The sequence below is a fragment of the Gadus morhua genome, chromosome 23 (assembly GCF_902167405.1).
Source record: "Gadus morhua chromosome 23, gadMor3.0, whole genome shotgun sequence".
Taxonomy (NCBI): Eukaryota; Metazoa; Chordata; class Actinopteri; order Gadiformes; family Gadidae; genus Gadus; species Gadus morhua.
The window spans coordinates 5,095,233-5,109,145 of NC_044070.1; the positions used below are offsets into that span (position 1 = coordinate 5,095,233).

The window sequence follows — 13,913 nt, forward strand, 5'->3', positions numbered from 1 at the left end:
CATATAAACACCTTTGTTTCCATTGGTGTTTTGCTGTTCGTCTGTCTCGTCCCCCAGATACAGACTGAATCCCCGAATCCAGGTTCTTGTTTATTTAGATTATGTTGGCCAACACTCTCACACTGTTCAACCTAAGATAAAACAATTATAATCTAGGATATAAATTCTCCCCGTCAACTATAAAAAGGATGGCTTTATGTTTATTGCAATACAAATACACAATTTTAAAAATGTATAACCTTGCCTACACTTTATGAACATTTACTTCGGACATGGCTCCACGCATTCGCCGGCTTCTTTGAAAACAATTGCACATGGCTCGCGTAGAAGTGCATGGGGAAGGGTCGTCAACGAGTTGTTACGACAGTGTTGCAAAATATCTACTACGAAGCTGTAGGGGGCGCTGTGTAGAGAAATGTGCGTGCCAAAACCAAGAAAACAGCGAAGAAATTCCCGAAGTTGCATTGCAGGAGAGAGTGGAAGATGGCGGAGGACGATTTGTCAAATGTTGTAGGTGGTCCTGAAGAGATAGGTTTTAAGTTGACTAACATTGACAAATGTTAGTTTATTACAATAAACTGTATATTTCAATAAACTTTTTATTCTGAGTTTCGTTGTCAATAAAATTTGAATTATTTCCATGCAAGAGAGCGAGTCAAACACTTTTTTTTTACAACAAGGCACCACATGTAAGTCCACAATGGGAGTTAATGTCCGCCATTAAAAACTATAGGACAACACTATGTTTCATGTTAAACTATGTCTGAAACAATACTTTTAACAACACTGTCAAAAATGAATGGCCTGTGAACTCCAAGGCCCCAGGGAAACAATAGATATAGGAAGTTGATACAACCGTCTACTTTCATTAAAATGAATACATAAAAAGTAAAAAGTATATAAGTAATTAAAAAGTGTCAATGTATTTGAATTTCACATAGAAATCCAGCAGGTAAATTCATAAATTTGCAGTTTCTTAGCATGCCCCCGGAACCGCAACAAAGACCTTGGCAGATAAGAAGCTTCTAGAATAGAGTTCCTTTCAATCCCTTAATGCGATGCGCCTCTAGAGTATGCTGTGGCAAACAGAAGAGCTTGACGGAGCAGGGCTTTAGGAAGCCTGGCATATTTCCGTCCAGCGTGTTGACTCTTTCTGGGGCTTCAGACGTTGAGCCTGTTTCCTGTCTCTCTGTTCCAGTGTGTCTCTCTTCTCTGCTGGCTTCCACTCCAACCGGGTACTCTTTACTGGTTTCACCGTCACCGTCATTCACTGGCTGTGTGATTGTCTGCCTGCCTTGGTTGTCGGTCATTGTGCACGTGCGTTTGGCCAGTGTGTCTGTCTGTCTGTTTGGTGTGTCCATCTGTCTGTCTGGTTGGTCTATCCTTCTGGCCAATGTGTCTGGTGTGTGTGTCTGCCTGCCTGGTGTTTCTGTCTGGCCAGCTGTTGTATCCGTCGGTCTTCCTTGTGTATCTGTTGAGTTTTGCAGTGCAGTTTTGCAGGGCCAGCTCCGTGCACTCATTCTGACACATTTAAAGTATTTCTCCACGGGTTGTGGAACCTTCTGGGGTCTGCCCTGAATATGGATCTCTCCAAACGCAGGCTTGGGAGCATCCATTCCGCCCCTGGCTCCAGAGCCTGTGTAACTCTTTGGCACTCTCTTTTTTACTTTACGTTTCCCCGTCGACCTTTCCACTGGGATTTCGGAAAGTCTGGGGGAACTAGCTTTCCTCTTTCGACCTTGCCGCAATGTCTGTTTCGTCTCGACTTCGCCAGAGTTCATTGGCTCCGAGTCTGTGCTAAGCGCCAAGAGGTTTTCTTCAGAGCTCCACCTCAGTTGATGAACAAACGGCTCCGGGCTTCTACTGTTGTCGTCGTTGCTTTCGGGTTGTTCCCCATGCGGGTGCTTCTCGTATTCGTGTTTCATGAGATCTTCCTCCATGCGGAAACACTCTAAACACTCAAGACAGAAGAAGTCTTTCCTCTGCTCCCGATGGTCTCTCCGGGTTCTCCTGGTGAGAACTGTGATATCACTGCCAACCACAGCGTTTGTGTCCTCCATATGATTGAGCTCCATGACACCATAGACCTTCGTCTTAACATCATTGGAAGCCTCCCTGACAACATTGAGTTCAGAGACGTCATTGACCTCTGTGATGTCTTTGAACTCCCCCTTGATATCATTGGCCTCCGTGATCGGGTTGACCTCCATAATGCCGTTGACCTCGTCAACAACGCTGTCAATGCCAATGTCGTAACCACCATGCTTATAATAAGTAGGAGCTTTGCTAGCTTCCTTGAAACCAAAGGCAGAACCGTTTGCAATGTTAGCCTCTCCGGAGCTTGCAGTGCTGACAATGTTAGAAACATTAGCCTCTCCGAAGCTAGTGGTGCTGTCAATGTTAGAAACATTAGCCTCTCCGAAGCTAGTGGTGCTGTCAATGTTAGAAACATTAGCCTCTCTCGAACTCGCGGTGCTGTCAATGTCAGAAATATTATCCTCTCTGGAGCTAACGGTGCTGTCAATGTTAGAAACATTAGCCTCTCCGGAGCTAGCAGTGCTGTCAATGTTAGAAACATTAGCCTCTCCGGAGCTAGCAGTGCTGTCAATGTTAGAAACATTAGCCTCTCCGGAGCTAGCAGTGTTGTCAATGTTAGAAACATTAGCCTCTCCGGAGCTAGCTTGCTTAGAATCAGTCTGAGATTTGGTGGCTTCCTGGAAACCAACATAAGCGTCTGCTGCCGTGGGGAAACTCGAAATGGACGGATGCTTCAGCCTCATGTGATTCGTAAGGGATCCCACCGTTATGTAGGCAATGCCACATAACTGACACCTGTAGCGCCCCGTGTGGACTATTAAGTGGATCTGGAGAAGCTGATTGGTCTTCATGTCCATGTGACAAAAAGAACACTCAAAGGGCGTCCCCGTCCTCACTCCTGGAGAGAGAACACACAGAATGTGACACACACAGAGACAGAATATGAGAATATATGCTTAGAATGATGTACAACTCTGAGACCCAACACACTAATGAAATGAAGGGGAAGGAACATTTACATTAAGTGTTTATTCATTTCCACTTAATCATTGCTGTAATATGTCTCAGGAAGTCCTAGTTAAATCTATTGTAAAATGCATTTTCCGAAACATTTTCAATGCCTTAAAAATCCAAACCCGACGGAGTAGTACACTTCTCCATCCGAAGTTTTCGAGTCGACTAATTTAATGGGACAAAAGCATACATTTGGAAACAAATGTAGCTGGTAGCATTCAAAAACACATTTAGGTTAAATCAGCCAAAAACCAAACCTAACCAAATACTTCACTCCAATCGACTACACCACCAATAATACAAGTTTGATTATTCCAAACTAAACTCACCAGCGATTGCCTTACTTCCTCGGCCCTCCTCCTCGACCGCCTCCTCCGCTGCTAGCTGCGGACTAAGAGGAGCTATGAGTCCAGGAGGACAGCCAGGACCCACCGCCTCCTCCAGGCCCTTTCCCTTGGCATCATTGACCCCTTCAACGCCATTGTCCTCCACGTTGGGGTTGACCTCCGGGGTGGGGGTGACCTCTGGGATGGGAGTGACCTCCACGTTGGGCTTGACCACCACGTTGGGGTTGAACTCTGGGATGGGGTTGACCTCTGGGATGGGGTTGACCTCCGGGATGGGGTTGACCTCCACGTTGGCGTTGACCTCTGGGATGGGGTTGACCTCCACGTTGGGCTTGACCACCACGTTGGGGTTGACCTCCAGGATGGGGTTGACCTCTGGGATGGGGTTGACCTCCACGTTGGGCTTGACCACCACGTCAGGGTTGACCTCCGGGATGGGGTTGACCTCTGGGATGGGGTTGACCTCCACGTTGGGCTTGACCACCACGTCGGGGTTTACCTCCATGACATTGAGCTCCATGGCGTTGTGGACGTCCCCAGCACTAAAGTCCCTACTCAACGCTCTATCAGTTGGAAAACTGGAGGGTTCATGACCAACAACGTCATTAGCAATGTTAGCCCCGGTAGTCTCTCCAATGATCGCAGCGCAGTCAATATGAATGTTGTCGTTCCCAGCCAGCTTAGAATCAGCAGGAGCATCTCTAGCTTTCCTAGAATCAGTCAGAGCTTTGTTCACTCCCTGGGAACCAACAGAAGCGTTTACCTCTGCTGCCTTGGGGGGGCTAAGAGCGCTACCGACCGCCATGGCAACCTTTTTTGAGAATTTGCAGGGCACGTGGCCACCAATGGGTTCTGGGATCGCCAGCGGATGCTTCCGCTTCATGTGAAAGCGAAGGGTTTTCCCCGATTTATAGGAAATCCTGCATAACTCACACCAGTAGCCGGTGTGGAGTTTCGAGTGGATCTGGAGATGCTGCTCGGTCTTCATGTCAATGTGACAAATGGAACACTCAAAGGGCCGTCCAGTCGTCACTCCTGGAGAGAGAACACACAGAAGGAGACACACACAGAGACAGGATATGAGAATATATGATTAGAAATATGTGACGCTCTTAGACCCAACACCCTAATGCAATGAGGTGAAAGAAATCATTTACATTAAAGGCCCTATTTTAACGGTCTGAAACGCAAGTGAGAAGCGCGAAGCGCAAGTAGCTTTGTGGGCGGTTCTATGGCGAAGTCACTATTTTACCGGCGCGAAAATTACTCTTGCGCCTGCCGCAAATCTAAAAAGGGTTGGTCGAAAGTAGCCTAATTACCCGTAGGTGTGGTTTGGGCGTAACGTGCAATAAACCAATGAGAGTGCCAGCTCCCATCCCCTTTAAGAGCCATGAGTGCATTTGATTCTGACGAGTTGATATTTTGACAGCGCGTCTTCAGTCTGCGATGAGACAGATGCACATGCAATTCAAACTTCAAATGGCTCAGTTTATGGCCAAATAATATGGCCTAATTTACACACGGAATAAGGTTTTCTTCCACAACTTCAGAAATACTGAGTCCTCAAATAAATGGCGGCAAAGAAAACGTATATGATATAACATATGATATGCGGTAACTGTGGTTCTATTTAATGATATACGCAATACATTATAAACATCGTTCCTTATCAGTATTGAATGCATTATCGTTATCGACTTGTGTTCCTAATATGCATGCGTCGCCCCGTTAATATACAGTGCCATGGACTGTATTATGCGTTACGTGTTTAGTTTGCGTGTGTTTAAACAGATTGACGCACACACGCGTGCCCGCATTCATAATTATTTTACAGATAAATACAATAAATCCTAAAAGTTATGGGCATGTACACGATGTCTGTGTCAAGAAAATATGTGTTTGCTGTACGGTGTTTGCAGATGCATTGATTTAAAAGTACAACTTATTGCCGCTGTATCAGCTGTTCTTGCCCAAATAATTTACCAAGAATGTGTGGCTAGGTAGATGAGAGAAGCAAAGTGTATGCGCGAGGTGCACATGCAACATTATTAGAGATGTCCGATATTATCGGCCCACCGATATTATGGGCCCGATATTAGCATAAAAATTTAATATCTGTCAATATCGGTATCGGATTTTTTTTGCCTTAAAACCGATTTTTTTTTTTTTATAGCTCAAATAAATGTACAGTACAGTGCACATTGTAATTGACTCATATTTGTGCATTTATTCAATTAAGGTTATTGAGTTTTAGTTAAAGAAACATACTGCTATGTTGCACATAGTTGTTCAGGCACAATGTTTTATCATTTGTGAAGTCAAGTTTGCCCTATTTGTTGTGGGCATTGTCAAGATTATCTCAGGGAGAGTGTAATCCAAACTGTTGTCTGAGACCATTAAAAAAATAAAAATAAACATGGCACTTTTCCCTTAAATTAAGTTGAAGTATTTTTCTTATTTTGCACAGACAATGTTAACATTTGGAAAGCCTTGTTGCATTCAAGAATGCATCCAGTGGGGCATCACAATAACATTAAGCATGTTGTGTTAATTCCACAACAGGAGATATGTAATGTTACCTAAATTAGGTTTGAGGAAAAATAACCCAAATATCGACATCGGCTGATATCGGAATCGAAAATTTAGAGTTGGACAATATCGCATATCGGATATCGGCAAAAAAGCCAATATCGGACATCCCTAAACATTATGCATGCGCCATTAAAATAGCATCTGAACAACGCGCCACTGACATTAAACCAGGTATTCCCTGGTTTGTGGCGCAAGTGATTTCTGAAACTGCAAAATAGCACCAGGGATCGTTTGCTCCAGAACACGCCCCCCCCCCCCTTTTGCCGAACCGCCCCTCGGGGCGCAAATTCCCTAATTTACCGGCGCGTGGCACAGGGGGGAAAAGAACGCTCTGCGCCAGTTGCAAACTAGTAACGACACATGCGCCAGTGATTAAGTGAATTGTGCCGGATGCAAGATAGGGCCCTAACTGTTTATTTACTTCCGCTTAAAGTGGAAATGAAGCACTGAGAACTGTGTCAATTTTTTGTTTGTTTTTTCATTTTTGGAAACACATGGATTTTCATCAATACTGAAATTCAAGTAGTTTCACCGTAAAATGACATGTTTATAACGACTTTCGCCTCTAGGGCGCAGCCATGTTTTAAAAACGCAGGCGCTACGTCATCAGAATGGTTGGCTCTTTAAAATAAACATGTCGGATATTGGAAGAAGAACAGGGGGGTCCTTTTGTATTGCCCCTGGCTGTTCAAACGAATTTTATCGGTTAAAGGAGAGCGGTAGAATAGTTCATTTCCATGTAATTCCCGTCAAGAAGCCTGAAGTGCTCCGAAGATGGTTAGCTGCATTGAAACGCCTCAGCCCCCCAATGGGACCAGGGCAGAGAGTATGTAGCGACCAATTTATAGAGGCTGTTTACATCGAAGAGGGAGCTTTTTCTGAAGATGGGAGATTTGTTCGCCGTCCCACCAATCGCCTGAAGCCAGATGCTGTGCCAACTATTTTTAATTTTAGTGGATATAGTGCTGGAGACACGGACATACCCGTCAGATCGGACCCGGGCGCTGCTCTTATGCGCAGCGAAAGAGCGCAGAAACGTGCTTGCCAGGCAGAGGAACGAGAGGTACACTTAGCTTCTACTACTAGAGAAACAGATAAATTAGTACAAGTACACTCACTGTTGGAAGATTGTCTTGTTTGCAGACTAGCTCGCTCCATGCTCTTGATAATTTCTAATCCATCGCCAAAATAATCCATTGTTATCGGAAATAATCCATTTGCAAACACCGTCGGTTGCACTATTTTCGCATATTCACGTGCACACCCAAATGGCACGACAATTACTTGTATCATGAAATTAACGAACTGTAAGGCAGCGTGGAGCCCAGCTGCTGCACCCGTGTACTTTACTTTTCTTATCTTATTATATTATAATAATTATTATATATATATATATATAAAAAATATAATAATGTAATAATATATAATGTGCAATATATATACATATCTTGCACTGCATTACTACAGGTTCATTTCATGGCAGCAGACACTCTCCATGTCAGTGGACATAGGGACACAAACCCCACACAAGCACCACCGATTGTTTCCTGTGCGCTCAGATACATCTCTCTCTCCTTCATCTATTTCTCCTCCATAGTCAGGCTCTGTTGGGGGCACTAAAACTCCGACTTCTCTTACTGGCTCAAAAGCATAGGCAATTGGATGCCTGCCCTCATTGGTGGGTCTATCCAATTCGTCCATATCCATTTTGTTGAGGCAGTAAGCTACCTGTGAGGCTATGAGCCGCTATGTAAACAACATAGAATGTTAATACCAACCATTCTCGTGACGTCATCGTATTCTGAAAACAGAGATGGCGGCGCACAGGCTGAAAACATTGTAATTAATGCAACGTGTTTGTGCTTCATTCTGAATAACGGGACATATTTCCGACTTTATTTGTATTTATGGTATATTTAAATATTTAACTAGTGCTATAGACATGTTTTATTTGATTGCTTCCTTTCCACTTTAATCATTGCCTTTAATATGAGTTAAATCTATTGTAACATTTATTTTGCAATACATTTTCAATGCCTTACAAATCCAAACCATAGGGACTTCTACACTTCGTTCTCCAAATTTAGTGAGTTTATTCATTGAATTAGACAAAATCATAATTTTGGAAAAAGATGCATGTATTCAAAAACACATTTAGGTTCAATCAGCCAAAAATGCGATCACATTAAACCGACATCAATGACATAACCAAATACTTCACTCCAAATCGACTACACCACCAATAATACATGATTATTCCAAACTAAACTCACCAGCCATCGCCTTACTTCCTCGGCCCGCCTCCTCGACCGACTCCTCCTCTGCTAGCTGCGGACTAAGAGGAGCTATGAGTCCAGGAGGACAGCCAGGACCCACCCCCTCCTCCTCTGCTAGCTGCGGACTAAGAGGAGCTATGAGTCCAGGAGGACAGCCAGGACCCACCGCCTCCTCTTCTGCTAGCTGCGGACTAAGAGGAGCTATGAGTCCAGGAGGAAAGCCAGGACCCACCGCCTCCTCCAGGCCCTTTCCCTTGGCATCATCGACCTCCATGACTGGGTTGAGCTCCATGGCATTGTGGACGTCCCAAGCACTGAAGTCCCTACTCCTTGGGAAGTCAGTTGGGAAACTGGAGGGTTCACGACCAACAACGTCATTAGCAATGGTAGCCACGTTAGTCAATTCAATGCCCGCAGTGCGGTCAATGTCAAGGTTTTCAGAGGCCGCTAGCCTGGATTCAGCAGGAGCATTGCTAGCGTTCCTAGAATCGCTCAGAGCTTTGTTGGCTCCCTGGAAACCAACAGAAGCGTTTACCTCTGCTGCCTTGGGGGGGCTAGGAGTGCCGTCGCCCGCCATGGCAACCTTTTTTGAGGATTTTCGGCGCATGCGGCCACCACTGGGTTCTGGGATCGCCAGCGGATGCTTGCTTTTCACGTGACATTGGAGGTTTCCCACCTGTGCGAAGGCACAGCTGCATAACTCACACCTGAAGGGCCTCTCTCCCGTGTGGACCCTGAAGTGGACCATCAGCCGCTGCTTGGTCTTCATGTCCCTGAGACAAACAGAACACTCATGAGGCGCTCCCCTCGTCCCTCCTGGAGAGAGAACACACACACAGAGACACACACAGAGACACAGGGAGACAGAGAGACAATGTGCTTAGAAATATGTGATACTCTTACAGATCCAACAGACAGAATCAAACGACATTGGCATAGGAGAACAATGCCCAAAATCGTGCCCCAAAAATATATAAACAAATTGAATTAATGATGAAGGAAATAATATAACACTCACTTTATTTATATCCCTTCAATAATTTCAGTATTATGTCGATTTAAATCTATGTAAAATGCCGAGTACTAAACTAAACTTTAAAAATCACAATTCCGGTGTAAAATGGATCTGGGATGTTTAATATGATAATGAGTTGGAATGTTCGTTTGGGAGCAAAAGAGCGAGTATAGACGCATTCTTAAGTTGGTTGTTTTTAGCCGATTCTACCAAAACGCTATAAACTTGGAACGATGGGGGTATTTGTTATGGTAAAAACTAAATCGCTACTTTAAACCACTTAAAAGGCTAGATGTAGCCCGACACTTCTTTGGAAGTATAATAAGTGTCTTAACATAAAACAAGGCATTGATAACTTTGTAAGTGTACAGATTGTTTATTAAAAAGGACGTTTTATACACACACAATACCATCAGTAGTTCCCCGTCGACGCCTTCCTGTTCTTAAGACTCTGCTCGAGAAGATTGGCCAACACAGAGCTTGCGTGTTGCTGACGGATGTCACAATCTCTGTGTTCGTCACCTTTCGATTCTTAAAAACAAGATGGCGTCGAGGGGTGATCTACTTTGGTATTTTGTGAATAAAATGTCCTTTTTAATAAACAATCTGTACACTTACAAAGTTATCAATGTCGTTTTATATGTTAAGACCCTTATTATACTGCCAAAGAAGTGTTGGGCTACTTCTAGCCTTTTAAGTGGTTTAAAGTAGCGATTTAGTTTTTACCATAAACACATGCCCCCATCGTTCCAAGTTTATAGCGTTTTGGTAGAATCGGCTAAAAACAACCAACCTAAGAATGCGTCCATACCCGTTTTTTTGCTCCCAAACGAGCATTCCAACTCGTTATCATATTAAACATATCCCAGATCCTTTTTACACCGGGATTGTCCTTTAACATATGTTTTTGTTGAAAGATTGGAGCTTGTTGCATTTAGAAGAAACACATGTTTTAACCAGGTATCACTGCATTACTTCAAACTAAACTCACCCGCGACAGCCTCTTTCGCTTGGCTCTCCTCCTCGTTCTCCTCCTCCTCTGCTAGCCGCGGACTTAGAGGAGCTATGAGGCCAGGAGGGGTGAGGTCCACCCCCTCCTCCAAGTCAAGGCTGCTGGTCCTAGGGGGGGAGGAAAACAGGGGAGAGGGAGGTGCTCGGAGGCCCAGAGAGGTGCAGGATTGGGGGCTCAGGGTTGGGGGCCCGGGGCTTTGCAGGCCAGTTCTGGGTTTGGGCAGGATCCTCTTTAGTCGCGGCAGGTCCTTCTTGGTTTGCGTCAGGGCCTTCTTGGTTTGCGTCAGGGAAGTATAGAGGTTGGGAAGAGTGACTGGGAGGAACGTGGACGAGGAGTGGGGGCGGGGCGATGAGGAGGGGCTGGAGGAAGCCGAGGAGGAAGAGGAGGAGATGCAGATGGGAGTAGTGGATCGGACTGGGTCGACTGGGGGCAGTTGGGCCTCCTGGTGCTGCTTGGTCACCGATTCATTTAGCGAAGACGTGTTCCATTGGGACACACCTCTCCCAACAGTGGTCCCAGCAGAGGTGTTCCATCCAGGTGGGGACAGAGATGAGTTGGAAGATGGGCTGGGGTCCATCAGAAAGGCTGGCGGGCACCCGGCCATGGGGTACCCAGCCGCGGGGCCCCCGACAGTGGCGTACCACGCCGTGGCGGTTCCGGCCGTGGTGCGCCCGGTTGTGGTGTTCCCATGAGGACTGCGGCCGGCCGAGTCGTGTTCCTTGTTACTGGTCTTTAACATTAGCATCGTTGTAGGCGGCAGATCCACTTGGACAGCGGCATCTCTGCTCTCCACTGACTTTGCTTCTCTTCCTTCACTAGGCATGACGAGTTGGAAAGGAGGAGGAAGTGTTGCCATGGCCATGTGGTTGCCACAAAAATGACACTGTATGGTAAGCTTGTCGTTATTCTCCACGACATATGCCTCTGGTTTTGACATTTCTTCAAGACGTGGAAAAGGTGATTCTTCATGCAGTGCTTTCTCCAGGACTGATCTGCGCTGCTTCAAATACACCTTGGTTAATTCCTCTCCGGCTAAACAATTTTTGTGAGACGGATCAAAACCAAGGGATCTCAAATCACGTTTTAAAGACATTTTTTCAAAATTAAAAATAGTCACATGCACATGATTAATTTGTATGTCTTCAATGGACGTGAAGCTTCAACACCCTTAGGAGAGGAAAAAGTTGTCGGTAATCCTGGGAGATAATTCAGTGACCGGAACTGTGGGATATGGACCTTCTCGTTTCTTTCTCTCTATGCTGAAAAGAGAAGATAAACAGGCTAAACCAGTCAGCAACAATAGTCATTGAATCCATCCAGCTAGAGTGATAAAATAACTCAATTTCATTTGGTAACCACTTTGGGACACAGTATCATGTAACTCACTCTCTCGTTATCGTTCCTACATGCTTCCCATGGGGTATATCGTTGTTGTTCTTTTAACAATTTGGCTAAACTGTTATAACATGTACAATTCCGACGAACCAAGTCATGCTGCCGAGCACATATAATGACACATCTATATTACCTGATGTATCTCTTCCTCCGGTGGGTTTCATGAGGTCAAAATATGCGAAATGCTATGTTATTTTACTAATATTTTTTGGTTAAAACCGGGCAAAAGACAACGTATCTAACGGAGCAGTGAGCGAACACACACTTCCGGTAGGTGAACCTTGCATTTCACAATAAAGGTCGAATACCAAATTAGCATCAACATATGGACCACTTTCAAATGGTAAGGTTTTAATTATTCTGAGTTTTTTGTAGTTTATTATTCATACTGGAAGCCATTGGAAGAGAGTTGACTTACAATTTTCCTGAGTAACTTCCTTGACAAAATTACATTAAATTAAAAAAAATAAGCCACTCAATAAAATAACAAAAAAAATGTTGAAGGTGCTGTGTCTTTATTCAAATTCTTCCTCGTACATCTGGCTCAGTTCAGTGTCATTTGTCATCAAAAACAGTTTATCAAATGCAGTCTTTATTACATTCGGTTTTCCATGCGTAGGCCTACTATATAATGAATTGTCAACACAACCTTTATTATAGATGACCAACTATTGTGTGGACTTAATAAAATTAAACATATATATTTATATTCTCTGTGGGTGGCTAATATAAACGATTTAATAAGCGCATAAAGAGATGAAAGTTGAACAATTAAACCAAGCCCAAACCTTTCCATATGCCAAATCCAGGAGCTGTTCTTGCTTTACAGGTTTAATGCCATTTTACCTTAATTTGTCATCTTGTCAAAGACAGATTGGCTAAAGATTAGTATATTGTTGCTATTCATTATCTAATTTAAAATTAAGAGTGGGATAGTTAGCCATTTCATTTATTTAGGTTCCAGATATAATACGTTGTGTATCTTTGCAAAAGGACACCAGTGTTCCTGAATAATTTGGACCTCAATAACAACTTAAGGTCTTTACACTCATGAGCTAATTATAATTAAGGAAGGACGGTTTAGTGTTTGGTGGTTTTCGCCTGTTCATGGTCAAGTTGAATGCCTCAGTGCATTCTGTAAGCCTACAGTATACACCTGCACATTAACAATTATTTTACACTACATTTTATAATATATAACATCATAGTATGTCTCTTTTCTTATTTCTCTCTGCTTTGATAAACTATAATTTGTTTTACAAATATATAGACAATCTGAATGCAGTATTCTGCTGTTCACCCCTATAGTATTATGAACAGGCACTGAACACACAGGGGTCAGCACAAATACATAGCAACACATCAAAGGGAAACCGGGAGTGGGACACACACACACACACACACATACACACCCACCCACGCACACGCGTGCGCACGCACGTCGTGCACGCATGCACAAAACGTGATTGTGAAGGGGCACCGATAGCATTGTGTATGAGAATGCACACATCAATTTTCTTTTCATTCAAAACATGACAACACAACAAACCATAAAAAGTAAACAGTAAAATATTACCATGTCATTCTGTCATTCTGGACAGAAATCCACAACACTACAAGATGTTTGCTCTACAGCCCTTAAATACATTGTTGCCCTGCAATCCCAATCAGTCAGTCCCTGTGCTCAGTAGGGGTTTGATGTCCGCATCCTGGCTCTATACATTTGTTACATTTCTTTGTGCATTCCCCACATTGCAGGGAATTTATTTGGGATCTTCTGAAAATAAAGTGTGTTTCAAAATATGCATTTCTCCATTGAATGTATGATCAGCACATTGGCTGTGAGCTGGCGTGGTGAACAAGAACTGGTTAAACCCTTTTAAATAAATACAATTATGTGGTCATGTTCTTTTGATTAATTAACTCTTATCATAAACCTAAAATAAATAGGTTACTCACAGCATCTATCAAGTACTCTTTATAAGACTAGGCCAATATTGTACGACATGAATGTGTGATCAATTGACAGACTTTGATTGTGTAGCAAGCAGGACAGTGATTCAAGGGGAAGCTGTTTCAGGACAACACGAAACATGATAAAGGCTGCATTCGTACTGCAGCAAAGTAAACTAATCCAAATCCATTTGCAAAATCACACCTGATCTGTTTGGATTGAGCCTTTGCAATCACAAATTTCTCACTGGCTTACAACTGAAATGCACTAA

The 13,913-nt window shown here is 43.8% G+C and overlaps 2 protein-coding genes across 5 annotated transcripts in view; both read right to left on the reverse strand.

Moving 5' to 3' along the window:
* Positions 1-581: 581 nt before the first annotated feature.
* Positions 582-11,957, reverse strand: LOC115537290 (uncharacterized). 3 transcript variants are annotated; one of them, XM_030349097.1, is made up of 6 exons: positions 11,822-11,957; positions 10,273-11,552; positions 8,502-9,082; positions 8,264-8,435; positions 3,381-4,433; positions 582-2,935 (listed from the first exon to the last, which is right to left on the reverse strand). In XM_030349097.1, the coding sequence occupies exons 2-6, from the start codon at positions 11,384-11,386 to the stop codon at positions 1,026-1,028; spliced, it is 4,830 nt and encodes a 1,609-aa protein (XP_030204957.1). In that variant the 5' UTR covers positions 11,387-11,552; positions 11,822-11,957; the 3' UTR covers positions 582-1,025. The 3 variants fall into 3 exon arrangements, with proteins under 3 accessions (XP_030204957.1, XP_030204955.1, XP_030204956.1); XM_030349095.1 differs by having other exon boundaries at positions 8,264-9,082; XM_030349096.1 differs by having other exon boundaries at positions 8,264-9,082; positions 11,680-11,957.
* Positions 11,958-12,184: 227 nt separating this feature from the next.
* Positions 12,185-13,913, reverse strand: part of actr3b (actin related protein 3B) — a 9,993-nt gene continuing 8,264 nt past the window's right edge. For both annotated transcript variants that reach the window (XM_030349098.1, XM_030349099.1), the window contains one exon: positions 12,185-13,913. This exon is cut by the window's right edge and continues 254 nt beyond it. The gene's annotated coding sequence lies outside the window, so the exon portion shown is untranslated.

Bases quoted from the DNA above. Each gene is read 5' to 3' on its own strand.
- LOC115537290 (XM_030349095.1), bottom strand. From the start codon at position 11,386: ATGTCTTTAAAACGTGATTTGAGATCCCTTGGTTTTGATCCGTCTCAC. The intron at 4,434-8,263 runs GTGAGTTTAGTT...TTCTCTCTCCAG, and splicing joins AGGAAGTAAGGCGATGGCTG to GAGTGACGACTGGACGGCCC. The intron at 2,936-3,380 runs GTGAGTTTAGTT...TTCTCTCTCCAG, and splicing joins AGGAAGTAAGGCAATCGCTG to GAGTGAGGACGGGGACGCCC.